This window comes from Anas acuta, chromosome 2, assembly GCF_963932015.1.
Source record: "Anas acuta chromosome 2, bAnaAcu1.1, whole genome shotgun sequence".
Taxonomy (NCBI): Eukaryota; Metazoa; Chordata; class Aves; order Anseriformes; family Anatidae; genus Anas; species Anas acuta.
Window position 1 is genome coordinate 57,236,422 of NC_088980.1, and position 27,966 is coordinate 57,264,387.

Consider the following 27,966-nt stretch of genomic DNA (forward strand, 5'->3'; position numbering starts at 1 on the left):
GCACTTGCAAAGCAAGTGGTTGCGTTTCCTTGGACAGCTCAGATCCATGGAGTATGAGGGAGAAGGAAGTTTGCCTGGATTTGCTGCTGTTCTTGCTTTCAGTAACTTCATATGTTCTAGTATGAAACCATGAAACCTAAGATTTAAAAAAAAAAAAAAAAATGGCAGAAAATTGCCCTTTACTAATTTGCTCCACTCTGCTTACAAAAAGCTGTCCCCTCAAACTGTAGATTTCAGGAAAGGCAGAGAATGTGTAGATGTTCTCTGGGATGATTTCTAGACTGCCAAGTGCAGATCAGTGATGACTTACAGAATTGAGTGTTTTGCATTGATAATGCTCTGCACTTCTCTTTACTCTGATCTTGCCAGCAGCCAAACCTAGAAAGGGCTGATAATTATTTCCCCTTCTTGAGTCTTCATTGTGAGTCTTCGTCACTTTAAAATGATACTAGATCTTATTTTGCTTGTGCAGATTGGGTTTTGAGTATATTGTTGGAAGCAAAAGCTGGAAATGTAGCCTCTAAAGAAGTCTTGATTCTCACGGGGTTAGCAAAGCTGTACATCACTAACAGATAATATAGACTGATATTTATGCAGTAGTCAGGCTGTAGCTTCTGAGGAAGTTCTGTTTCCTCTAGAAGATTGGGAAGAGAATAATCCTTTTCATGTGTCCACTTTTTCCTGACAGAGTGGCTAAGCTAGGCATCAGTGCCATAATTAAACAGTCCATAGGTGATGCCACTTTGAATATGTAGAATGCAAACACTGGTGAATAGATTGATATTCACAAGAATGGCAAGACCTAAATCTGCAATGAATATGCTCTTTTGAAATAAATTCATAGGGTGAAGGAAAGAAATGGGGAAAGAAAGTGAAGTTGTTTTATATCTACTAAAAAGGCCAAAAATGTAATACTGTGAGAATGACTAATGCTAATTCTTCCTCCTTATCCTGGCAAATAAAATGGCTAGCAGAACAAACTCTCTGTCATGCTGATCTTATTTTGTTTGGTTTCTCTGTAGCTATATCATTACACACTTCTTGTGCAAAATGTCTTAGTAATTTTTAACTAAGGTTATTGGAATCTTGGTCTTCACAAAATAAAAGGAAACCAGACCTCAGAAATGGATACTAGATATGCAGAATCCTAAAACATTTATTCATATGTAAGTTAATTATTTTGCCAAAGGTTTAACCAGAGGCAGTAGTCTCTCTACTATAGAGAGATACATAGACCATACAGCTCACCACCTCTAGCTGCTTTTATCTACCATCACTTCTTGTGAGCCATACGCATAAAGTCAACTAGAAAATACAGTAAATTCCACTAATTGTACCAGTCCTGAGTTCTCTGTGCTTTCTGTGGCTTAAGGACATGGTTTGTCTCTCTGTGGTTTAAGAAGGCTAAATGTTTCAACAGTGCAGCAGGTGGTTTTGTATGTAATGCTTGTTAAAGTTCATGGAAGTTTCCAAATGAATTTCCTGGACGTAAATTAAAGGAGTGTGTTGTAGTGTGTTAATCTCCCATTGCTTTCACTGGTGTTTTAATCTTCATAGTCTTAATGGTTGTACAAACTTACTGAATCACAACTTCACAACTGGCTATATACATGTATATATATTAAAAAAAAAAAAAAAAAAAAAAAGAATAAGTGAGTCAGTAGATTAAATAGAAACTGAGTGAGTGACTCAGCCAATCTCATTTGTGTAGGAAGCAAGTTTAGTGGATATGGGATAAAATATTTCTGGCTCCCAGATGTGGTATTAACTCAGTCAATTCTGCTGGTCTGCAGCAAATACCATATAGAGAGAGGGAGTGGGAACATGCCCTAATGTTTTTCACGTGGCAAAAGGCAAGCGTGTAGATTTTTACTGTAATAGGAGTGAAGGTATAGAGACCTCTTCATTCCAATGACACATTAAATATAAGGGCAGGCTGAATTGTGTGACTGATTTTTCATTGATACAATCCATAGTATCTCTGTTTATGAATGGCATTAAAAATAGTAGCATCAGGAAATATGAGCATCCGTAGGAAAACTATGCAGTGTGAGCTACAGCAGCAAACAAAAAGGAGAGCCTTTTCTCTTCCAGAACTAGTACCTAAGTTTTCTAGCTAGATGGTAAAGAAGTAAATCCTACCTGGTCGTTTAGTAAAACAGTAACATGTGCAGTGATATAAAGAATAACCAAATCAATTAACGCCTCCTAATTTGTGTCAAGTACTACTAAATTTTAATTATGACAACATATGAATATTTATAGTATAACTAGGCAACATTGCAAAATTTAAAGCAAACATTCACACTCAGACCCAGAACAGTGCACTTTTTTTTCTTTTTTTTTCTTTTTTTTTTTTTTAATGTGTGTTTTCAGGATTAGATCTAGATTCTATAATCCAAATTGCTTGAATGGTTTAGTTGTAAGCTATCTTCTATTTGTTTATATTTTTCCAGAACTTCCTCAACGGAATATTCTAGCGTCTCTTGTCACTGCACGATGATTTTCTTAAGAAAGGCTTGGTCAGAAATGTTCGGTGGTGGTTGAACTGTAGAGAGAGTGAGCAAGAAAAAGTCATTGTCCTCTTTGTTCACAAACAGTAATGTTCTATGAATTTCTGGTGCTATGAGAACTCGGATTCAGCAGTTCTGGGAAGATTTTTCAGTGCCTACAGAGAACTTAGAGAACTTAATCAGGGAGTAGTATGTTTTCTATATGCACAGTGATCAACACTTCCAGTACTCTCAATGAGGAGTTAATTCCAAAGGAACCTGCAATTCTATCATAGTGAAGACAACTAGCAATTTTTTACTTGAAGCTATAGATAAGATTGAAAAACATTGAAATAATCACCCTTCTTGTCTAATTTCAGTAACACGTAAGCTAGGGTGCAGGTACTCAGTTCTTGAAGCTGACTTGGCAATTCATCTTGTGGGTACAAGTTTTGCGAGCAGGTAGAAACTGGGTGGCAAGAAGCAGAAATAGTTAAAGTCAACTTTTAAAGAAGTTGCCATTGGACGTGTAGCATCTCTGAATATTTCTAAGATCCAAGAGGATGTATGGTACTGAGGGAAGCCAACACTTGGTTTCTTCTTTAATGTCTTTTGAGGGACTACTATAAAGCCTGTATAGATTTACTAGAGAAGAAGGTGGAGAAAAGGGTAGAAAGCATCAACTGTGAAATCAGGAAAAGTAATGGAAACTTATTCAAGCCAGTATCTGTCTGCAAGGCAGCTCTGATGCACAAAAAAAAAAAAAAAAATGCTTGTCTTTGAAGATTTGGATGCTTTTCACGTAGTGCTGGGGAGAAAAGCACAACTCTCTTATGCCTGCTACTACACACAGCGCCTCATCCTGTCCTCAAGTCCTTATCAAGGTTTTCTGTCCTCAGGGATAGAAATGAGGCCAAACATGGAAGAAAAACACTCTGGAAAAGCTTGCATCTTAGAGACTGCCTGTCCCTGGATATAGAGAACATATTTAATGGTAGAAGCAGAAGGCTGTCTGCAGACATGAAATTGGGCCTGAGATTAAAACAGGAGCCTGGGGGAATTCACTATGTTTGAAGAGCATCAGGAGCAGGCTGCAAAGCTGCATTTGTCTTGTTAAACATCCACAGACCTTCCTCCATGAGGTGCCATGAGAGCTTAAAATGTTGTAATGTTAGCATTTGATTGTGTCTGAGTATAATTAGTATGTATTGGTATCTCTAGTTAACAGTAACAGCTGGATTTTATGTTGACATCTTGTCTTGCTTTATCCAGCTTGCATATACGTTTTTCCTAAATTGTTAGTCTCGTCGTTATTTGTCGTACGGGCTTTCATATAGTTAGTCCTATTGTAGAGAAATATCTATTCAAGGTGTGGATGTGCTCACTTCTCATGGTAGGTTGAGAGATAATTCAAGCATGACCACTGCCTTTGGATGTACAGGCATATATAGCCTACTGCAAGTGTTTGCTTCACATTCTTTTTTTCCCCACTAATAAGAGTTCTTGAATGATTGTACCTGCTATGAAGGTTTGAGAGATAACTGTTTTCCCCAGTTATTCCCCTGTGTATTTGTTCTTGAATTCCTGCAGCTGAAAGCACTGAAGACAGTAAAAAACATGCTGAAGGTGCAAATCCCACAGAGAATATTTTCTTCAAGCATTTTATCTATCTGTTGTCATGTAAAACACATTTTCCAGCTGATTATGGTATAAGGAATTGATCACGCAGTATCATGTACTTCACTTTTGCACAAGAAGACTGTCTACCCTGTTCTGAAGGAGCTCCTCCAGCGTTTGATGCTCGCTTTCTCTTTCTCTCTTCCTCCCCTCTCTTCAGCCTTGCTCAAAATGCATGTCATTCAGGAACTTGGGTTGATGCCTCATGAAGAGGAGAAAAAAAGAAAAAGCTGCCTTGTTTATCAGAAAAAGTGAGAAAATCTGCCACAAGGCTACAGGTTACCTTCACTTTGGACATGAAGAGCAGGCTTGTAAAAAAATAAATAAAAAAAAAAAGTCTGTCAATCAATAAGTTAGTTGATTAGTACACTGAAGAATATCAGTGGATACTAAGTACTATGACAACTGGGCAAGAAGAGACCCATATGCAAGCAAGTATTGCTTTCACATAAGAAACTGTAGGTCTCTGCTACTGTTGATTAAGGAAAATTAGTACCTATCACGATATTATTAACCATGAGCTTTGAGTTGAGTGTCATCCAAAAAAAAAGAAAAAAAAAGGGGGAGCAAGGGAAAGGTTTTCTTACTGATAAGAGATTATTATAAGCAGTCAATTTTAAGAAAAAGACCTTTGTTTAACAATTGTCTCTGCCTCAATCATAGCTGTAATCAGGTTATGATTATTTTCTAGATCCCCACTTACTTCTGCTTTCTTATCAATCTAAGTCCTTCCTGAAATTTCCTGCACATGCTCTTATTGTTATTATAATATATTAGAAAATGAATATGTGCTTTTAAAACATCTGCCCTATTTTAAACCCCTTCTCAAGGACCCATAGAAATCCTTGCTAATGAATTTGAAAGTAATGGTGGTGGCTATCTGTACTATAATACTGCTTTTGAAATAATAGTCATTTAGGTTGGAAAAAAAACTTAAAGATCATCAAGTCCAGCCATCAACCTGACCTACTATGTCCCAGCTTTAAACCTTACCTGTTAGTGCCACATCTTCACATTCCTTAAATAACTCCAGGGCTGAGGACTCTACCACTTCCAGTGCTTGGCTACTCTCTCCATGAAGAAATTCCTCCTAATATCCAACCTAAACTTCCCTTGTGCAATGTGAGACCATTGCCTTGCATCTTCTCACTTGTCACTTCAGAAAATAGCCTGACACCTTCTTCATTGCAACCTCCTGTCAGGTAGTTGTAAAGTGATGAAGTCTCCCTTCAGCTTCCTCTTCTACATACTAAACAATCCCAGTTCTGTCCATCACTCCTCATAGCCCATGTTTTCTAATCCCTTCACCAGCTTCATAGCTCTTTTCTGCATATGCTTGAGCAACTCAGAGTCCTTCTTGTAGTGAGGGGTCCAAGCTTAAACACGGGCAGTTTTTCATAAACCCATCCCTGCTGCTTCTGATTGTGTGATTGTCCCATATGTGCTATGTGATGACACTCAACGTGATCTGCTCCACAACTTTCCATGTTACTGAGGTCACACCGACCAGCCTGCAGTTCCCTGGATTCTCCTTCCTGCCCTTCTTGTAGGCTGGAGTCACTTGTGCTAACCTCTAGCCATCCGGGACCTCCCCAGTTAGCCAGGAGTGCTGGCGAGTCCTTGAAAGTGGCCTGGTGAGCGCTTCCACTGGCTTGTTTAGTACCCTTGGATGAATCCTGTCAAGCCCAATAGATTTCTGAATGTTCAGATGATGGAGTAGGTCACTTAGAGTTTCCTGTTGGATTACAGGGCCTTCATCTTGCTCCCTGTGTCAGTCTTCCAACTCAGGGGGCTGGATACCCTGGGAACAACTGGCCTTACAGGTACAGACTGAGGCAAAAGAGGCCTGAAGTACCTCAGCCTTATTTTCATCTGTCACCAGGACGTTCCCCCTCACTTCCAGTGAAGGATGGAGAGGCTCCTTAATCTTCCTCTTATTTTGATATTTTTCTAAAAGCATTTTTTCTTGTAATTTAGTGTACTAGCTAAATGGAGTTCCAGTTGGGCTTTGGCCCTTCTAATTTTCTCTCTGCACAGCTTGACAACAGGTCTCTAGTCCTCCGGAACTGCCTGCCCTTCCTTCCAGCATTTGTAAGCTCTCTTTTTCTTTCTGAGTTTGAGAAGAAACTCTCTGTTCATCCAGGCTTCTCCCCCCAGAGTCTTGACTTTTGGCACATTGGTACAAGCTGTTCTTGTGCCTTTAAGATGTCCCAAAGAAGGTCCAGCCTTCCTGGGGCTCCTTTACCTTTCAGAACCACCCCTTAAGGGACCAAGTATCATCTGGTAGAGCTGAGTACTGATTGAGTAAACCTTTTGGCGTAGTGAGAAGACTTTGTCTTTGTTGTGCTCTTGCAGAGCAAACATAGCTTTGGCTTTTAGCAAAACTTCTCATACTCTTCTCTGCATGCTTCTCCTTTTCCTTCTTTATGTCAGTACTGCAACACTGATGGGAGTCTAATGCCTCTCTGTATCTGCTCGGGATTGTTATCATGGATCTGGTGAAGGCAGGGGGATCAGAACGCTCAAGGGCTTGGTAGCACAGTAGAAGTATTATATAACTAATAATAAGTGGTATATGCCGATTTTATGCAGATAAGGTAAGGGATGTGCTTGCGGGTGATGTGCTTTCATTCTCATCACCATGCGAATTAAAGATATTCACTGCTGAGGCAGCCTGAAGTATCTGTTTTCCCTCCTCTAGCAGTGCTTCATAGTGCTGTGAAGCTAGTTGGCCACGTCTGAAGTTCTGCTTTCACTCACAGCTAATGATGAAATTGTGGGTTTTGTGTTGTATGCTTTTTTTTCCCTTAAATGTTTCAGATTTAAATTTTTAATGTGAAAGTAAATATGCCTAGAGGCTAGGTGAGAGTGAGGAGAAAAGCCGCATCAGTTAATTCTGAAGCTTGGTTGCCAGTTGTTCCCCAGCTGAATAAACTTCAGAAGCAGGTTGCACATTTCTGCCACAGCCTTGTGGCCTCATTTTTCAGCACTTCGCAGAGAGGGAGCTCTACCAGCAAAGTACTAGGCTTTTTATTGAGGAAGATGTACTACTTCTACTTTATCTCCCTAGGATTTGTGGGATTTTTATTTGGGAAATGGTGGTTGTTGTTTTTTTCTTTAAGTGAAGCTGGAAGGCAGCCTGACTGTGGATGGAGGTCTGAGGAGAAAGCAGCATCAGCTTTGCTCCTTTGAAAACTAGGCCTGAGGTGCTATTGCGGTGCAATAATGAAGATAGGGAGAGGGGTAAAAGCAGCAGAAGCAGCAAGTGAAAAATGACTTTTGGATTTCAAAACATGCTTGTAGCGAATAGGAAGATAGGGATTTGAACTGAAGGATTTTCAAAATGACACAAAGATCTTCCAGCTTCTATGATATTTGCCATTTCTGTGGTGTTGGCCTTGAGTGGCTCCATTACTGAAGCTGCCTGATAACAGCACCTCAGAGCTGTGCATGACTGGATCGATAAGATATATCCAATACTGTCTGAAACTTCTAAGTGAAGCACTTTCAACTCTTCTCTATCAAGCTTTCTTTTCAAACACATTACTGTCTGTTACTGCAGCATGTCATGAAACTTGGGAGCACATAGTAGTATGTCAAGAGGCTCTCTGACCATGTTACAGCACTACATCAAGGACTGATGCAAAACTTAAGGGATTTCTCTTAAGGACAGTATTCACCAAGTACTGCTTGCATAGCAGGGGATGGGAGTTATAAAAGCGACCTCTTCTTTTTGTCTTCCCTTCTTCCTTCCCAGACTCTTCTATTTCCAGAAGGGAACAAGAAGAGAACTGAGTTGCTGGATTTGCAGGTCTGTTTCACTCATGCATCCTGCATGAAATGGAAAGGACAGTGTCACAGAACAGCCAGAGCTTGGTCTGTTTTGGGTAACTATGGGATCAGGGACACTGAGGAGGAGGAGAAATAAAATTTTGTGGACGTTTGTCATTCAGATGGTGGGAGGGTAATATTGCACGAGTTCTATTCCAGACTGCCTTGGTTAGACAAAATCCTGCTGAGTCTTTGTTCACTCCCCTGACAAGCCCAAACACAAATTCTCTGTGCAGAGGGCCAGGAGACGCATTGTCCTTGTATATCCAAGGGAGCTAAGGGATGATACTGGGTTTAACAGGGGTATCTCAGCGGCTCTACCCCTCACTTTGAAGTCAGAGCTAAGCAAATGTGCAGCTTTTTTTTTTTTTTTCTTCAGGGTGACCAAACAATTTAGTTTAAGCTGGCATCGCTACCTTCTTTTGCAACTTGGGGATAGTTTGGCTGTATGTCACTCAAACAGAGGAGCAACACTATAGCTGGCAGGCAGAAACATCAAGTGTGAAAGAAGCAGCTCAATCTCTTCCTGACATCTGCCTTGGGATACAACAGGAAGAAATGAGAACTGGAATCTGTGCTGCATTTGGTGCATTGATAATCCTTCATGAGTTTCTGGCCACTAAGGACTTCTCGATGATTTGGTATACATTAAATTCTCTTGCACAGATGTCATTTCAGGGCTAATATTACTACATAGCTGTGCATAGTTAGCAACAGTTCTAGCTTGTTATTATAAACTAGAATAGCAATTTAAGAACTTTGAATTGGGTGTAGAAGAAAAGGTCATGTGAAATTATGTCCTTGGAGTCACACAGGCAACGCATCTTTGGAAGAGCTGAGAATTGTACATGTATCTCAGTACTCTAGCAGTTAAATTCCAATGCTGCAAAAGCAAACTTTTTTTCATCTTCAGGTAGTCTAGTAAGGTTTTGAGAGAAATGGGTATATGCCTTCTTCCAACAGCTTGTACACAAACATCTCTTATCAGACTCAGTTTGCATCCATCTTGTTTGTATGGTACTAGATTTCCTTTGATTCTTACCCCAGTGATGTCATGAGAATGAGGATTGCAGCTTTGGTTTACATCTTGATTTTGTTTGTTCGTTTATTTGTTGTTATTATTTGTTGGATATGTGCTGCTCTTGTATTTATTGTGACCAATGTGGTATGCAAATGTTTCTGTTTTGTGGAAGTTCAGTGGAGACAGTGAACATTAATGTTTATACTTTTTCTTTTTTTTTTTTCTTTAAGGCAAAACTCACTTTTCTCTTAGATTCTTTTCCCAGTGATAAAAGTCATTAATATTTTATTTATTTTATCTCTTCATTCAGGTTGTTGATTAAGCATCCACATTTCTTAAAATACGTCCATGCTAGATGGATGAATTTATGTACTATATATAATGGCAGTGTAACCACATGATGTTCTGTACCAATAGGGCTATTTTTAAAATGCTTTCCTGAATGATTTCCTATCATTGTCTTCCATTTACCTTTCTCTTGGTTGCAGTCTATTAATGATGGAGAGAGCTGATCTGGGTGAAAGTTCACTATTAACTTCATTATCTTTTATTCGGGTACTCTGGTCTACTGCAGTAAGTGCTGATTGCTGCCTCAGTCTCTTTTTTACCCTGCATTCTCCATGTGTACTTCTGGTTGCCTGCTGAAAACACATCAAGGGTTTTTTTTTTTTTGTTTTAAATAACCTGTCTATAGGGCAGTTCATGATTGACTGTTCATCCTGCAGAAGCTAAAATGTGGAGTTGCAACATTGCTATTAGATCTAGAAAAGGGCTGCAGTCAGGTGAATGTCTCTAGCTGAGGTTCCCTACCTCCCCTACTCCTTCTGCACGTCCCATAGCATAGAAGGCTTTTACATGTAACGTGTTTTCTCCTGGAATCCCAAAAAGGCTCTTGTCTAGAAACTTAACTATAATCCCAGTACACAGATGAATGGCAGTGTGATTCCTTCTAACCTGTGGTGTTGAGCACTGCTGCATTACCTGTTCATCTCAGCTTTGACCTCTCTGGGTAAAAGATGCACATATTAATTCTAAAGCTGCTAAGAAAGTACCTCTCTTGCTTTGTAAAACAAAAACAAAAACACCACAGATGTTTTTGGTTTGTTTGGTTTTTTTTTGTTGTTTTTTTTTTTTTGCTTTTGTTCAAAATCCTAAATGCTACTCAAAGCTGGCTTTCACGTTTTCATCTAAGTCGTGCCACTTTGTCTTCCCACCTCAGTAGAAAGAAGTGGCTTCCTTTACTCATGCTGTGATTTATACTCGTGCTTCCAAGGAGCCAGACCCTTCTGTGCCAGAGCACTTCAGGCTGACAGATTGACCCGTGACTTAAAGTGGTTGATAGTCATGTATTTATTTATCCTCTCATGCAGTTTTCACAGTTGGCTTTAATTTCTTACATTAAAGTTAACTAGAGGTAAATTTACTGCATTATATTGTATGTGCCATAGCTTATGTTTTACACATTGTAGAGCAGCCTTCATTCAAATTTAGTTTGATGTTGCATGTCTTTGATTTTCAGTGTTGCCCACAGCTATGAAAAAATAATGCATCAGGGCATGCCATGAAACAAACTTGGAGGTGGTTTCATAAATAGAAGCCTGATGCTAAGTTTCTAAAGCCATATTTCTGTACTTAAGGACTAGCACTTTGTTAAAAGCAGAGAATATGCTGTGGCTCTGCAGGGCTTGGCTAGTTCTCACACAGTTCACTTCTGATGCACTCTTTCAGGTGTAAAAGTGATGTTTATAATCAGATAGTGTTCCTTAAAAACAGTTGTTATTACACACGTACATATATGTAATATGCAACTATGAATGTTCCATGACCAAACTTTTTGCTTTTCACGTGTCTTTTATAAATCATGTCTTATTTATATACTGTCACATCAATGAATTAATTTAAGGGACTAACCTAAACAAATGCCAAAATCATTAGCAGTTAATTAACCTTCTGTACTTCTCTCTAAATTGACTTTGGTTTAATTGACGACGTGGGCTCAGTTCAATTGCTATGTGCTCATATAAACAAACAAACCAAACATGACACAAAAGTGAATGAGGGGGAGGGGAAAAGGGAAAGGAAGGAAAAGAATGAAAAAAGTGTAAACATAACATCTCTATCACAGAGTACCAGCAGCAAACTGTTAACTGCAGGTTACAGCAGGGAAAAAAAAAAAAAAAAAGGAAAATAGTGATGGTTGGGACTTGACTCGTGTATCCCGTGGCTCTGATACTCAATAAGAATATCTTGATGTGTGACAAAGGTTTCAGCTTACTAGGGTTTGTTTGAGGGTTTTGCTGCTGGTGGTCTTTTTTTTTTTTTTTTTTTTTTTTTTTTTTTTTAATTATCTGGATGCGTGACTTGAATGCACACTAAGTAAATTTGCAGATGATGTTAAGGAGGAACTGTTGGCTTCCTCAAGGGTAGAAGAAGACTTGCAGAAAGATCTTGAGTGGAGGGCTGGGCAGTCACCAACCACATGAGATTTAACGAGAGCAAGTGCTGGTTTCTGCACCTGGGACAGGGCAATTCTGGCTGTACGTACAGAATGGGGGAGGAGAGGCTGGAGAACAAGCCTAGCAGAAAGGGTTATGGGGAATCAAGGGAACAGCAAGTTGAATATGAGTCAACAGCATGCCCTGGCAGACAGAAGGGCCAAACATGTCCCTGGGTGCATCAGGCATGTCACTGAGGAAAGGGATTGTTCTTCTCTGCTGTGCGCTGGTGCAGCCTCACCTTGAGTACTGTATTAAGTTCTGGGTGCCACAGTATAAGTACATAAAACTGTTAAAGGGTCCAAAGGAGGGCTACAACGATGGTGAGGGGCCTAGAGGTCAAGACGTATGAGAAGCAGCAGAGGTCCCTTGGTTTGTTCAGCCCCGAGCAGAGCAGGCTGAGGGGAGGCCTCATGGCGGCCTGCAGCTCCCTCACGAGGGGAGCGGAGGGGCAGGCGCTGAGCTCTGCTCTCTGGGGACAGAGAGCATGGAGCTGGGGCAGGGGAGGGTCAGGCTGGGGGTTAGGGAAAGGTTCTGCACCTAGAGGGGGGTCGGACACTGAGGTCCGGTGTAGATGCTTCATTAGGACTTTTTATTTAGAGTGGAAAATAAAGAGTTCAAAATAACTATACAAAATAATAATAAAAAAAGCAAAAACAGCAAACAGTAAAAGAAAAAGCAAACCAGTAAGTGCCTCCCTCATTTTTTTTTGGAACTTCAGATTCTGCTTGTGGATTCCTGTGTCCCCTTCTGGTCTCCCCAGTACAGGAAGAACATTGCCATGTGTCACAAGGGCCCAGGCCAGGTCCTCAAAGCTGGAGAGAGGCCAAGACACATGGCCTCCTACCAGCCCGACCTGCTGATCTTGTGCAGCACCCCAGAAAGCACCAGGCCCCCTCCTTTCCACCCATCACCCTTGGGGATCAGGGCAGAAGTGATGCCACCTGCTCATGCTCCTGGGACAGAGTAAATGGGATGGGAAAGGAGGGCTCACACACCCATTGAAACTCAACAGTTTTTTATTGATTGTGGCTCCCTTGGCCATGTGCAGGGTGCTGGTAAGCTTTGAGCCCACTCTGCTATATCTGGGCCCCAGGGCAGCTCCCCTTGCAGGCAGCTGCATTGTAGTGGAGAAGCCTGACCCTCCTGAGACACTCTTGCCCCTGCCACTTCATGGAAAGGGACGCCAGGCAGGTGATGAAGAAGGGGCTGGAGACACTACAGGTCTCTGTGCCCTAGGGGAAGACATTCTCTCTTGCAAGCAAAATGGCACAGGGGAGTCATCTCCAGGAAGGGACTCTCAGCACCCCCGTCCTTCCTCCTCCTTCAAAACTGGGCCTACTCTCAGGTTCTAGGCCCCAACTCCCAACATTGCCACATTTTGGTCACCGTGGGACACTCTCAGAATCACACCACTGTGGCCTCCTGATGTCACAAGCTGCCTCGCTGCCTTTTCTTCCAAGCCCTGTAAAGAGGGGGACCCTGTGGCCAGACCGTCAGTCGCTGAGCGGCTAGGGCTTTCGATAGCCAGACCTCTTGGTTGGAGGAGGCCCAGAGAAGCACGAGGAGATTTGATTTTGCCATAGATAGGCAAATAGTTTATCTTCCATTGTGGAAGTATGAATCTTCCTCCCCTGAAGAGGCTGCGACTCACGGGGAGGAGATGTGACATCGAGCCGATGGCCATCGACACGGCTGATGGTGACGTGGAGCCTATGAAGGTGGATCCACATCCAGATGAAGAACCAATGGAAGTGGATGTGGACCAATGGGTGGGCCAGGCACCACACCATCATGCGCAGGCTGCCTGTGAAAAGACAGCACCTGGATATTCACAGGAGCGCTAAGGGATCCCCTCTTCCCACCAAATGGTGCGCTCCACGGAGGCATTGACTCTCAGGCATTTTCCATCAGCTGGGAGAGCCCTGAGTCCATGAATATCTGGCAGACTCAAAGGGCACACCTGCCTCCTGTCAATTCTTAAAGCTAAGGCTTGCAGGAGCCCTCCTTTGCCGTCCACCACTCCAGAACTTCCCAAAGAGCTGCACTGAGCCCTGAGGAAGAGAGGAGGACAGAGACTGGCGTCCTCCGAGCTGCTGCACCAGTGGCAATGGGAGGAGTCTGTCAGAGGTCCCCCAGGCTCGTTGGGGCCTCCCGGTGGTGCCACAGAAGCGAGAGAGGCAGCTGTTCCTCTGGAGAAGCAGAAGACGTCCCTTCCAACAGGAGGAAGAAGTGCTGGACTTTGGCGCTGAGGTCCAGTGTAGATGCTTCCTTAGGACTCTTCGTTCTAAATAACCATGCAAAATAATTAAAAAAAAAAAAGTTTTTGGAACTTTGGAGTCTGCTTGTGAATTCCCGTGTCCCCTTCAGGTCTCCCCAGTACAGGGAACACATTGCCATGTGTCGCAAGGGCCCAGCCCAGGTCCTCAAAGCCGGGGAGGTGCCCAGGCACACTGCATCCGTGGGCAAGCTGAGGGACCTGCCTTTGGTCGGCATTAACCAAAAAGGGCTTGAGGGAGGGAGAGATGGGAGGACACACCTGGGCGTTGACTATAGGTGCCTACTGGGAGCGTAGGAGAAGAATATGCACTCAGTGAAAAGATGAGCGGCAGCAGGCCCATGCTGGAGGATGGAAAACTCGCAGCTAGGCAAAGGAGAAGGCTCGTCCCCGTGAGGGTGCCCAGGCATGGAAGCCGTGCCCTTAGTCTGCGGGGTCTCCATCCTCTCCAGTTTATCCCAAGGTGACTGAGCTTGACAGAATATAACCTGCAGAACTGTCAACCTGTCCTTTACACGTGGTCCACACCAGAGGCCTTCACAAAAAGGCAGGAGCCGAAGGAAGCAAAGAAGCCAAGAATTAGTCAGTATGTCCTCCTGCTGCATCTCTGCAAGCTGTGAAAGCAAAACCCTGGACCCAGCCATGAAAATGAGGTGTTGGGATCACCTGCAACCATGGCAACACAGGCACATCAAGCCATCAACAGAAACACCAAGACAAACAACTTAGTTTTTCTTAGTTCAACAGCAGTCTGCACAACTTCTTGGCATGTTGCTTGTAATTTAGTTACTGTACGGGAAACAGAAACACCTCCCTTTCCTCTTTGCCTGATGTTAGGTTACCTCTGAACCTTTCCCCAGTCCTCAAGGTGCATAGGAATCAGTTGATGGTGGCGGACAGAAACCTATGCACAGGTGCCATTTCCCCGTCAGCCCTCCTCCCACCAAGACTTCCCTTGCAGAGGTCAAATCTGTCCTAACCACTTATCTAGAGGCTTGGTTGATCTCCAGCTCGTCTGTCTGCAGGGCCATGGAGAGCCTGTCTTCCTCTTCAGCCACCCATTTGGTAACTGAGGGGAGAACAGGCTGAGGACAGCAGCCCCCAGTTGGCCTTCCCGTACTCACCCAGGACAATCCCACCACCACCAGGCCCCAGGAACATTGCAGACCCATAACTGACCCATCCTGTGGACCTAGCACAGCACCCCAGAGGATGCCAGGCCCTCTCCTTTCCACACCTCACCCTTGGGGATCAGGGCAGAGGTGATGCCACCTGCTCATGCTCCAGGGGTGGCGTAAATGGGACAAGAAAGGAGGGCTCACACAACCCATGAAACTCAACAGTTTTTTATTGATTGTGGCTCCATTGGCTGTGTGCAAGGTACTGGCATGTTTGACCCCTCTCCACTACTGTTGGGCCCCAGGGCGGCTCCACTTGCAAGCAGCAGCGCGGTAGTGGAGAAGCCCATCCCTGCTGGGACAATTGCCACTGAGGCCAAATGCAAAAGGATGCCAGGCATGGGATGAAGAGGGAGCTGGAGACCCCACAGATCCCTGTGCCCCAGGGGCAGGCATTCTCTCTGGCAAACCAGGGGATCCATCCCCAGGAAGGGGCTCTCAGCACCCCCGTCCATCCTCCTCCTCCAAAACTGGGGCTGCTCTCAGGCCATCGGCCCCAGCTGCCAGCACTGCCATGTTTTGGTCACCATGGGACAGTGTCAGAATCATGTCGCCGTGGCCTCCTGATGTCACAGTTGCTGCCATTCCTTCTAAGCCCTATAAATAGGGGGACCCTGTGGCCAGACCGTCAGTCGCTGAGCGGCTAGGGCTTCTAACAGCCAGAGCTTTTGGTTGGAGGAGGCCCAGAGAAGCGTTTGGAAATTGATTTTGCCATTGATAGGCAAATAGTTAATCTTCCATCGAGGAAGAATGAATCCTCCTCCCCTGAAGAAGCTGAGGCTCATGGAGAGGAGATGCGTGCCAGAGCCAATGGACATCGATACAGCTGATGGTGACGTGGAGCCCATGGAGGTGGATCCACATCCCGATGAAGAACAACCAATGGATGTGGATCCACCTCCATCAGGGCAGACCGGGCACTACACCATCATGTGCGGGCTACCTGTGAAGAGACGGCACCTGAATATTCACAGGAGCGCTCCATATCCCACCAAACGGCGCGCTCCACAGAGCCATTGACTCTCAGGCATTATCCATCAGCTGGGAGAGCCCCGAGTCCGTTAACATCTCGTGGACTCCCAGGAAACATCTGCCTCCTGGCAACTCTTCAAGCCAAAGCTTGGAGGATCCCTCCTTTGCCATCCCCCACTCCAGCACTTCCCAAAGAGCTGGCATCTCCTCTGCGCTGCGCACTGAATAAGAGGAGAGGACAGGGACTGGCGTCCTCCGAGCTGCTGCACCAGGGTCAACAGGAGGAGTCTGTCCGACAGCCTGCGGGCTCCTTGGGACCTCCGGGTGGTGCCACAGAAGCGAGAGAGGCAGCTGTTTCTCTGGAGAAGCAGAAGACGTCCCTTCCAACAGGAGGAAGAAGTGCTGGACTTTGGCGCTGAGGTCCAGTATAGATGCTTCCTTAGGACTCTTCGTCAGGAGTGGGATATAAAGAGTTCTAAATAACCATAAGATAAATAAGAATAAAAAAAAAAAAAAGAATAAAAAATAAGAATAAAAAAAAAGTTTTTGGAACTTTGGAGTCTGCTTGTGGATTCCCGTGTCCCCTTCAGGTCTCCCCAGTACAGAGAACACATTGCCGTGTGTCGCAAGGGCCCAGCCCAGGTCCTCAAAGCCGGGGAGGTGCCCAGGCACACTGCATCCATGGGCAAGCTGAGGGACCTGCCTTTGGTCAGCATTAACCAAAAAAGGCTCGGGTGGGACTTGAGTGTTGACTACAGATGCCTACTAGGAATGTGGAAGACGATCAAGCCTGAGTTTGCTTAGAGGCACTCAGTGGTGAAAAGATGAGAGGCAGCAGTCCCATGCCAGAGGATGGACAACTCCCAGCTAGGCAAAGGGAAAAGATCATCCCTGTGAGGGTGCTCAGACATGGACATTTTAATATTCTTCAAGTAGTTTTAGCATAACCTATTACCTTGAATATTACCACAGTTAATATCAAGTTCCATATGCCCAAAATATTAATCAAAATATTTCTGAAACTGCATTTGGTGTTGCAAAGATGCTGTGTTGACAATAGATACTGTTTTTCTGCTTCTAAAGGAACTTTACATAAATTACAAAACATTTTTTCTCCCTTTAGAAAAACTAGAATTCTTTAGCTTGCTAGTGTGTATACAAATTTAATATGCATAGAGTCAATTTTTATGTGCATATATAAGGAAACAGTGTAGAACTTGTTTTATTGTTTGTTTGTTTTTTTTTTTCTTTTTATTCTTTTGAAGGCTGTCTCTAGAGAATCTAGTAGATTCAAAATGCTTATTATGCTAAAGAAGGAAATATTGGAGTGAAAGTAGAAGATCCCAGTTTAGGCAGCAATAAAATACAAAATGCTGGTAGATCTACATGAACTGAAAGAATCGTTTTAATTTTCTTTCACTTTGAAAGTAATTTATGAGAGCTTAACTTGTTTGGATTATCCAGTTTCTTTTGCAAAGGGACTTAACTGAAGTTCTGCTTGATTTAGTTTTGTTAAAAATAAAAAATAAAGAGAAAAAAAAAACAACATTTTTAGATGCTGAAGTTTAATGACTTAGAAGCTGCGGTGGAAATGATACATTAAAAAAAAAAAGACACGTTAAAGCTGTATATTTAAATCTGTAGGAAATAGGCTTGTCCAGTAGCTATGCTAATATGAAAAACATATGTATATAATTGTGCACACAGAGCTTCTCTCACTTTGCTTGTTTCCCCTCACTTCTTCCCTTATTCTAAGTTCACCACTCCTTGAGGGAATTTGAATCATAGAATCATACAATATCCTGAGTTGAAAGGGACCCTTAAGGATCATCAAGTCCAACTCTTGACACCGCACAGGTCTACCCAAAAGTTCAGACCATGTGACTAAGCGCACAGTCCAATCTCTTCTTAAATTCAGGCAGGCTCGGTGCAGTGACCACTTCCCTGGGGAGCCTGTTCCAGTGTGCAACCACTCTCTCTGTGAAGAACCCCCTCCTGATGTCAAGCCTAAACTTCCCCTGCCTCAGCTTAACCCCGTTCCCGCGGGTCCTGTCGCTGGTGTTAATGGAGAAAAGGTCTCCTGCCTCTCGACACCCCCTTACGAGGAAGTTGTAGACTGCGATGAGGTCTCCCCTCAGCCTCCTCTTCTCCAGGCTGAACAGGCCCAGTACCCTCAGCCGTTCCTCGTACGTCTTCCCCTCCAGGCCTTTCACCATCTTCGTAGCCCTCCTCTGGACACTCTCCAACAGTTTCATGTCCTTTTTATACTGTGGTGCCCAGAACTGCACACAGTACTCGAGGTGAGGCCGCACCAGCGCAGAGTAGAGCGGGACAATCACCTCCCTCGACCTACTAGCGATGCCGTGCTTGATGCACCCCAGGACACGGTTGGCCCTCCTGGCTGCCAGGGCACACTGCCGGCTCATATTCAACTTGTTGTCTACCACGACCCCCAGATCCCTCTCTTCTAGGCTGCTCTCCAGCGTCTCATCGCCCAGTCTGTACGTGCAGCCAGGGTTTCCTCGTCCCAGGTGCAGGACCCGGCACTTGCTCTTATTGAACTTCATGCGGTTGGTGATCGCCCAGCTCTCCAACCTATCCAGATCCCTCTGCAAGGCCTTTCCACCCTCATTGGAGTCCACAACTCCTCCAAGTTTGGTGTCATCAGCAAACTTGCTCAAAATACCTTCTATTCCTACATCCAGATCGTTTATAAAAATATTGAAAAGTACCGGCCCTAAAATGGAGCCTTGAGGGACCCCACTTGTGACCGCCCCATTTACCATAACCCTTTGGGCCCTGCCCGTTAGCCAATTGCTCACCCATCGTATGATGTTTTTATTTAGCTGTATGGTGGACATTTTGTCCAGTAGGATCCTATGCGAAACCGTGTCAAAAGCCTTGCTGAAGTCCAAAAAAATCACATCAGCTGGTTTCCCTTGGTCCACCATACGGGTGATCTTATCATAAAAGGAAATCAGGTTAGTTAGGCAGGACCTACCCTTCACAAACCCATGCTGGCTGGGACCAATGACTGCTTTGTCCCCCAGGTGCGCCTCAGTAAGTTCGAGAACCATCTTCTCCATGATTTTACCAGGCACTGACGTGAGACTGACAGGCCTGTAATTGCTAGGGTCTTCTTTCTGACCCTTCTTGAAAATCGGCACAACATTTGCCAGCTTCCAGTCTACCGGGACCTCTCCAGACTCCCAGGATCGTTGAAAAATAATTGAGAGAGGTTCCGCGATGACGTCCGCCAGCTCTTTCAGCACCCGGGGATGAATCCCATCCGGACCCATGGACTTGTAGGGATCCAGGCGGAGTAGCAAATCCCACACACGTTCAGGGTCGGTTGGGAGTTTGTCATCCCCACCGTCCCGGTCCTCTAGCTCAGGGCACCCTGGGTCCTGAAGCCCATCATCGGCATTGAAGACAGAGGCAAAGAAGGCGTTAAGCGTCTCTGCTTTGCCTATGTCATTGTCTGTGAGGAGACCTTCCCTATCAAGGAGCAGCCCTATGTATTCTTTAGTTCTCCTTTTTCCATTCACATATCTAAAAAAACCCTTTTTATTTTCTCTCACAGACACAGCCAGCTTCAACTCTAGGTGTGCTTTAGCCACGCGAATTTTCTTCCTACAAACACGAACAGCATCCCTGTATTCTTTCCATGTCACCTGGCCCTCCTTCCAGTAGCGAAACACTCTCTGTTTCCGCCTAATCTCCATAAGAATGTTCCTGGTCAGCCACGCCGGCCTCCTGCCGCGCCTGCCTGACTTGCGATATTTAGGAACTGCCTGTTCTTGTGCTTCTAGGAGGCATCGCTTAAAGAATGACCAGCACTGGTGGACATCAAGGCCTTCAAGAGCAGCTTCCCAGGGGACCTTGCTGACTAGTTCCCCGAGCAGCCTGAAGTCTGCCTTCCCCATATCTAGGGATCAGGTTTTGGTGGCACTTTTCCTTCTGTCACCGTAAATTTTGAACTCAACCACTTCATGGTCACTATGACCGAGGCGGCCACCAATCACCACATCTCCCACCAGACCCTCTCTGTTTTCTAGCAACAGGTCTAGGAGGGCACCTTTCCTAGTTGGCTCCGTTAGCACCTGCACCAAGAAGTTATCATCTAGGTGCTTCATGAACCTCCTGGACTTGCTCGTGTCAGCCGTGTGGCACTCCCAGTTAACGTCTGGCAAGTTGAAGTCCCCCATAAGGACAAGGGGAGTTAATCTCGAGGCCTCTCTTAGTTCTGTAAAGAATAATTTATCGGCGCTATTGTCCTGGCCAGGCGGTCTGTAATAGACTCCCACAACGACATCCCCTTTATTCGTTCGTCCCTTGATCCTTACCCAGAGGCTCTCAACTTTGCCATCGCCGACCTGAAGTTCCACACAGTCCAGCCCCTGCTTCACAAACATCGCCACCCCACCACCTCGCCTACCCTGCCTGTCCCTCCTGAAGAGCCTGTAACCATCTATCGCAACACCCCAGTCACAGGACTCATCCCACCAGGTTTCGCTTATGCAGATGATGTCGTAGTTGCGGGACTGGGCCAGGACTTCTAGCTCATCCATTTTATTCCTCATACTGTGTGCGTTTGTGTAGAAGCATTTCAGGTGCGTCTCCTTACACTCAGCACCTTGTGGATCTAACCGAAGGACCTCACTGGCACACAGCCCCTCTGATTCTAGCGTACCATCCCTTAGGTCTTCACCGGCGTGCCTGGTTTTAGCCCCTTCCCCCTTCGACTCTAGTTTAAAGCCCTATCTATCAGCCCTGCCAACTCCTGACCAAAGATCCTTACCCCTCTCTGAGAGAGGCGCATCCCATCCGGTGCCATCAGGCCCGGTGTAGCATAGACCTTCCCGTGATCAAAGAACCCAAAGTTCTGCCGGTCACACCAGTCTCGAAGCCACGAGTTTATGTGAACAGCGCACCTTTCTGCTTCGATCCCCGCTATCGGAAGGACAGAGGCAAACACTACCTGCACCCCTGATCCTCTAAGTAGCCGTCCCAAATCCCTAAAGTCTCTTTTGATCGCCTTCGGACTTCTCTTTGCTACTTCATCGCTACCAGCCTGAAAGACCAGTAGCGGGTAGTAGTCAGTGGGCCGTACCAGGCGCTTGACTTTCTTGGCAACGTCCCTGACCCTGGCCCCAGGGAGGCAGCAGACTTCCCTACGGGTAGGGTCAGGCCGACAAATAGGGCCCTCTGTTCCCCTAAGGACAGAGTCTCCCACAACAATCACCCTCCTGTCTTTCTTGGTGGAGGCAGTCCTGATGCGTGGAGTCGACCTCCTCGCCCTAGGCATCCTCCTGGGAACACTTTCTATCTCTTCATCAGTTGCTGGTCTCTCAATCTCCAGGGCCTCAAACCTGTTTCGTAAGGGCACCTGGGAAGGTGGGGTCGGAAGGGGAGGGCATCGCCTGCCATGTCGAGCAGGGACCTGTCTCCATTCCTCCTCAACTCCCAGATCCCCTCCCTCTGCCCGACGGCGACAGGGCAGGGCGTCCACCCCCATTTGGGGTGTCTCACCCTGGTACCTCTCCTTGAGGCCCTGCAGGGAGTTACTCCACAAGTCTATCTCCCGCTCGCACTCCCTGATATCCCTCAACCTCTCTACCTCCTCCTTGAGCTCCGCCACCATGCGGATCAGGTCATCCACCTGCTCACACCTCACACACGCAGCATCTCTGCCTCCCGCCGACGGCAGCAGCAGGCTCAGGCACTCTCTGCATCCGGTGACCTGAACTGCTGCATTCTTTAACGGGTAGTCGGTCTGGGTGTGTACCGACCTCCTGGAGAGCGCACCGTGCCTGGTGGAGACCATTATCGCCTAGCTAACGGCAGTCGTTAACAGGTGTTCGTATGGGAGGGGGTTGCTCTCCGCCCTTCCTGCTCGCCCTGCCTGCGTGAACTTTGCTTTGCGTGAACCTGCCTTTGCTTTGAATGTACTGCAGTGTTACTGTGAGTTGGATTGTGTGTTAATTTCAGATGGGTTTTAAGTTTGCTGTTAACTTCTTCCTTCTGTTATGAGATTTCCTTTTATTAGTTAATGCTGACTTTGCTGCATTTGGACTGCATTCTCTGTCGCTCTTTATGAATACCAAAGTTACAACCACCATAAATACTGCGAGCACAGAGGAGGAGGAGGTGGAGTAAACAATTTATTTTCATGTGTTTGGGATTACCACATAACTCTCAAATGGCAGAGGAAAGTGGAGTTTAATGGTCACCCTTAAGTTGGGGGGAGGGAGGACACGAAATAAAATTGTTTACTTAGACTTCTTCAGTGTCTGTATTAGTCATTCTTGGTTCAAACTAATGATTAAATGATGGCTTTTTATTTATTCAGATTTGATTAGGAGGAGAGGGATTTAAATATGTATTTTCTTTGTACATTAAGAGTATCTTGGCAAGAGATTCAAGGTGAGCTGAATATATCAGGGGAGAAAGGGAGGTTTGGAGACAACCCTGTGAAAACCAGGAGTGCAGTAGGATTTACACTTGGGTATTCTGAGGCTTGCAATGTGTTTGTCTTTGAAAGGGGAGAAGGTGGGAATAGATAAATTTGGCTCCTGCTTTATCCAATCCCATCCTACAACTTTGTCCAAATAACAAATTCTGTAGCTTAGTTTATCAGAGGAAATAGGAAATTTTGGTTAAAGTTAGATTCTCTCTGTTTCCTATATATTACTGTTGAGGGCTTCAGGTGAAAATACAGGAATATTTTCCAAGATATTCACACTGTGTGATAAACAACTGCTCTTTCCTCTCTTAGAAGCGGTTTATTTTGTTAAGAAAAATTGTAAGAAACAGTAATAAATTAATACTACTTCCTTCTATAAACTTTTTCTGAAGGAAATAGGAAAATACCACGTGACACACCTGAATCATTGCCAGAATGGACTGTTTCAGATTGACTTGACATCAGCGTAATATGGCTCGAGGATATCACATCTCTTGGGCCAGCATTCTCTATTAAAAAATCTGAGATGCCGGTAATCAGTATTTTATTTAAAGATGCAGCTGTGCGGAATATATGGTAGGAAGCTCTGGGATGCACCAAATTTCCACTCATACATGCAGTAGTGTGTGCTTTCCTCCACCAGACTGCTATATGCTCATAGAAGTCAACAGGTCACTGAAGTTTATGCTTGAGTTCAGGCATACGTTTAAATCCCTCCTGCTCAGTAATTCTTATGTACATGTACATTCACACCAATTCGGAATTCATTAACACTTTAGCACATGATTAATTTCCTTAGGGATCTAGATTCCAAATCATGCTACCTCCTTTGAAAGCTTAAGATGCTCAGCACAAAGGATAAGTACTAAGCACAAGAGCACAATGCCAAGAAGACCCCTTCCCCATCCAGGCTCCAGCTGCCCAGATCTCTACTAGAACTTCTCAAATGCCTACAGCGTAAGAGTTAAAGAGACAGGACTGGAGTAGTTAATTATATCATGTGCTAACAAAGAAAATATCCTATAGTCTGTCCTTTGTTGTTTGGTTTAAGTTGAAAAGTAAAGGGAAGTTTAGAACAGGTGCTGTTATTTTCTAATCACTTTCAATTTTACAACTTATTTTAATAGTATTTTACTTACATGCCCAACTCTTCTGAAACTGAGGTATAGTATCACTGTAATGTGGTTTAAAGATTAAAAAGAAATGTTTCAATCTGTAATATCTCAAAAACACTCCATTTTGAAGCAGTCTGCTGCTTCTTGACTTCTGGCTCAAGAAGTTCTTTATGTAGCCTATTTATGACACCAAACATAACAGTTATGTGAGAAATGCATTTGATTTGTGTGAATATTGGGTAAAAGGAGTATATGCTTTCTGGGAAGACTATTAAATGTGTGCAAAAGGTGCAGCTGAAGTACCCAGTATCAATGGAACATAAATAAAAGAAACTTTACTAAAGAAGATGCCATGGATGATACTGAAGATGACACTTTGATCTTATCGTCAAGGACATAGTAGCTTTTTGATACAGGTGATATCCTCCCACAAATAGAGCCGATATGAAAGACTTCTTAATGTATATTTTAACGTGATTCTGTGAAAACATAAATTATGGTTCAGTAGCCTCTTCTGTCTTGCTTGCACTTCTGAATTGTATTCACATGGTTTTCAGGTTTATCAGGTGTCTTGAAGAGACATGTTCTTACTGCATTGACCATTTGTCTTGAGTGCCAGATCCTAAGAAGGGTAGCAGCATCCCACAGGGCTTTTCCATGTCTGCTGCATCTGTTGCTTCTGGGTAAAATTTCATCTTTGTGGTTGTGCAGAGAACTCTGCAAAGCATAGCACAGGCTGATGCTTTCAGCCAGTAGCAGACTGCTTTTTCCAGTCATTACAATGAAACACAACTTAATACTTTGTCCAGCAGAGCTATGGAAAAATTGATTTTTCAGCCATCTTCTCACTAGTGGCTTGTGTTCTCTCTCTGATAAAACTCCTTTGGATTTCAGTGTGACAACAGGTGGCTCAGAATCAAGGGCTGAATGTGCATGGTGTGAACAAACCATTCATATGTGGCTGTCCATGTCTAGTGGTAGCACACCTTGGAAACTTGACATGACTTACTCCTGGGAAAATAAATAAAATTTAACACAGAAGAGCTCATTCTATTACAGAGCTCCATTCAGGTTGGGATATGGGCCAAACTACAATGAGCTGTGTTACAGAAGCATAATAAGTCTCTGCCTTTTACCCACAAGGCATACTTATGCTATTCTGGCAATTGCCAGAATTTGATGATAACCAAATCCAGTTTTGCTTTTTGGGCTGCTTTGCTGTTTAATAGCTTAAAACATTAACTGTTTTAAAGCAGTACGTGCAACTTGACAGAAGAGCAGAAAAAAAAATATTTTTTAATTACAGAACTACTAAAACAACAGGTAGTTTAGTGTTGCCACATAACAGTAAATACATGGGAAAAAAGCTGGAAATTTAACATGCTTTAATGCTCTAAGCAACAGAAATTTTTCAAATGTACTGAACACATTGAGCATTTTGAGCAGTGGTCCTCTCTTTTTCATTGTACACGCTATATTCTTTTTTTCTACATTGTGACTGCATTTCCCTGCGTTACTTCAAACATTTCTTTAAGAAAAAAAAAAAACATATATTTTAAAACAGAAGTGTTTAATTTGAAAACAGTTTCTGATTTTACTACTAAACATGTTTTCAGAACAGATTTCCCTGAAATTGTCCATCAAAGGGATATTGCAAGCAGTGTGTTTCCATTATGTATACAAAAGCCCATTACTTAAGTCTAAGGAAAGTCATATTTTAATAGGCCATGCAATTCTGTCATCTTTCCCCCAAAAAATTGCAGTCAAAATCCAGTTTTTAAGTAAAATTGGTGCCCCTTTGGACTGTAGTCACTAATTTGATGTTATGCTTTCATGTGACGGGAAATCTTCTACAGCCTTTTTCTTCCCAGATGTGCTCTGCAGGATTTTCTTTCCTTTTGTAAAGCCACTTCACATGGCAGACGTGTGAATGCTGCTGTCGGGTCTTTCCAGAGCCTGCTGCAGTCTGTTTTCTCGGTTTGGGCTTTACTTGTGCCTCCTCAGGTGAGGACAGCAATGAAAGATGCCTTTCCCGAGCCTGAGCATTGCCTGCAGGGCTCGGGCTGTGCTTGCTTTGCCCAAGCCTGCTGCATGCCCCCCTGGCATGACCCTCACCTACCTCCTGCCACTGAGTGCTTCCAGTCCTAGCCTGCCCAGCCTGTCATCTCCTCCACAGCTCCTCGGTCACAGTCGGCTGGCTCCAATTTACCACAAAACACATCCTCTGGGCATAGTTTTTTTTCTGGCTTTTGACCACTTGCTTCACAGGTGACTCTGCTGGTACTCTGTAAACAAAAGTCCTCCCCTTCTCCTGGCTTCAGCTCCTGGCAGGTCCGTGATTAAATATGTAATCATTATTACCTTAGCTGTACCATGCTGTATATACATTGTTAAATAGAAAACTCTTTAAAAGACTTCGAGGTTATAAGAGTCCAGTTCAAAATCTGCATCTGGCTTCTGTGAAGAGCCAGGATTTCAGCTGTGTCATGCAGAGATGCGGTTCACTGCAGATCACAGCTCAGGATCTTTGCCGAGCCATTAAATGAGAAGAGATCTTACACGTGTAGAGCAATGGAAGGAGATGATGAGATTCTTCTCCAGAGGTTATATTTGATTAGATATTGTGCAGACATAAATAAGAGAGTGCTGCTGTACTAGAGACTAGCATTAGCAACCTAGAGGTTGCTTCCAGTTGGTATTGTGTGTTTTGTAGAAATTGTGTTATCCATTTTCTCCGTGCTTTGTCTGACTTGTTTTTATTACGGTAGCACCTGGAGAGGGCCAGTAATGTGCCAGTTACTGTAAGCACAAATCTCTTAAGCCTAGTCCTGTTGATATTAAAAAAAAAAAAAAAAAAAAAAAAAAAAAAAGGACAAGAGGAAAAGAAGACATAGTAAAGTGTCTTGCTTGCTTTCATATGGGTAGCCAGGGTCTACCATCCTCTGGCTGGCTGCTAGTGGTGCAGCAACCTGCACCTTGGGGGTTTACCCCAGTGTTTGCCTCATTTTAAGTCACCACACTCTGCTTTAAAAGTGTTCTTTTTATTTTTTGACTAAGCAAGCACTTCTAATAGTATTTTTAGGAAGTGATGGTCAGAGCACTGACTTTTCTATCCCTGGCCTATAACCATTAGAGCAAGCCCAGGTCTTTTAGGATCTGTTCCTTAGAAGGAACAGCACTCCTTCCTAAGTAAATTTTAGCACCGTTGTTCAAGCAGTCTCTGGACTATGAGTTAGCATCTTTCTAGCTTTGCAATTATCTAAACTACCCCTCTTGCCCAATCAGCCTTTGTAATAAAAGTCTAGTTCTTAATTTCTTTGGCAGTTTCTTTGTAAAATGGCTCAGTACTGTAGATGAAAATGGTTAATGGTTTTGTATAGTTTTGTTTGTCTTTTGTTGTTGTTTGTCAGCAGTAACTGAAGGCTTGTTTGGGGCATGAAGGAGCAGGAGGAGAGACTCTTTGATGGCAGACCAAAATCCTTTCTCTTAGGAAGACATCAGTCGCGGCACATTCCTGACAGCGTGGACTGAAACACCTTACCGAATTACTGGGATCAGTTCTGGGCTCCCCGGTACAAGAGAGATGTGCAGCTCCTGGAGCAAGCCCAGTGAAGGGCTACTGCAATGTTTAAAGTACTGGAGCATTTCCCATATGATGAAGGGTTGAGGGTTCTGGGCCTGTTCAGCATGGGTCAGTGTGTTTAAGTATTTGAAAAGAGGGTGTCAAGAGAGTGGGGCCAGACTCAGTTGTGCCCAGTGACAGGATGAGCAGCGAGAGGAACAAACTGAAGCACAGGAGGTTCCAGCTGAATATGAGAGGGCACTTCTTTACTGTGAGGGTGGCAGAGCACTGGAACAGGCTACCCAGAGAGGCTGTAGAGTTTCCTTCTCTGGAGATAATCAAAACCCACCTGGATGCCACCCTGCACAATGTGCTCTAGGCAATCCTGCTTGGCAGGGGCGTTGGACCAGATGATTTTTAGAGGTCCCTTCCAACCTCAACCATTCTGGGATTCTGTGAATCCCACAGGACCTGAAGCGGATCAGAAATGGTGCTCCTTAGCATCATCCTCTGGTTGAAATGTCACAAAAGCGAAGAGCAGAGCAACGAGGATTTCTGGTCCTCATTTTGAGCTGAGTGTAATCTAGCAGCTGGGTGTAACCACTGCACGAATTTGCAGGCACCATTTCAGGAGTTGCCAGCTGTTCTCTGAGGGATCAACCATCGGTCTTGTGCCAGAGGTGCTTAACTGGATGCAGCATGGGATTTATTTTGCACTGAATAGCAGTAAACTCTTTAATGTGTGGAGAAGGACTGAGCACTCAGTAAGTAAATGGAAAGCCACACGTAATGCCATTATGCAAGCTGTTACCACAGAAGTAAAAGTTTCCATACTTTTCTTTAAGCAGGTGTATACTGGCAATTTGCTGTTTGATCATG

General features: G+C 44.2%; 1 protein-coding gene across 18 annotated transcripts in view; it reads left to right on the plus strand.

Annotated features, from left to right (window-relative positions):
• TPK1 (thiamin pyrophosphokinase 1) overlaps nt 1–27,966 on the plus strand; it is a 321,922-nt gene that overhangs the window by 80,858 nt on the left and 213,098 nt on the right. Inside the window, exon 1 of one of the 18 annotated variants that reach the window (XM_068674846.1) lies at nt 21,792–21,908. The exons of 16 other annotated variants lie outside the window; for them this stretch is intronic. In XM_068674846.1, coding sequence (XP_068530947.1) covers nt 21,891–21,908 — 18 coding nt within the window. In that variant the 5' untranslated portion in view covers nt 21,792–21,890. Of the gene's footprint in view, nt 1–21,791; nt 21,909–27,966 lie in introns of those variants that run through there. One more of the 18 variants, XM_068674857.1, reaches the window with a different exon arrangement.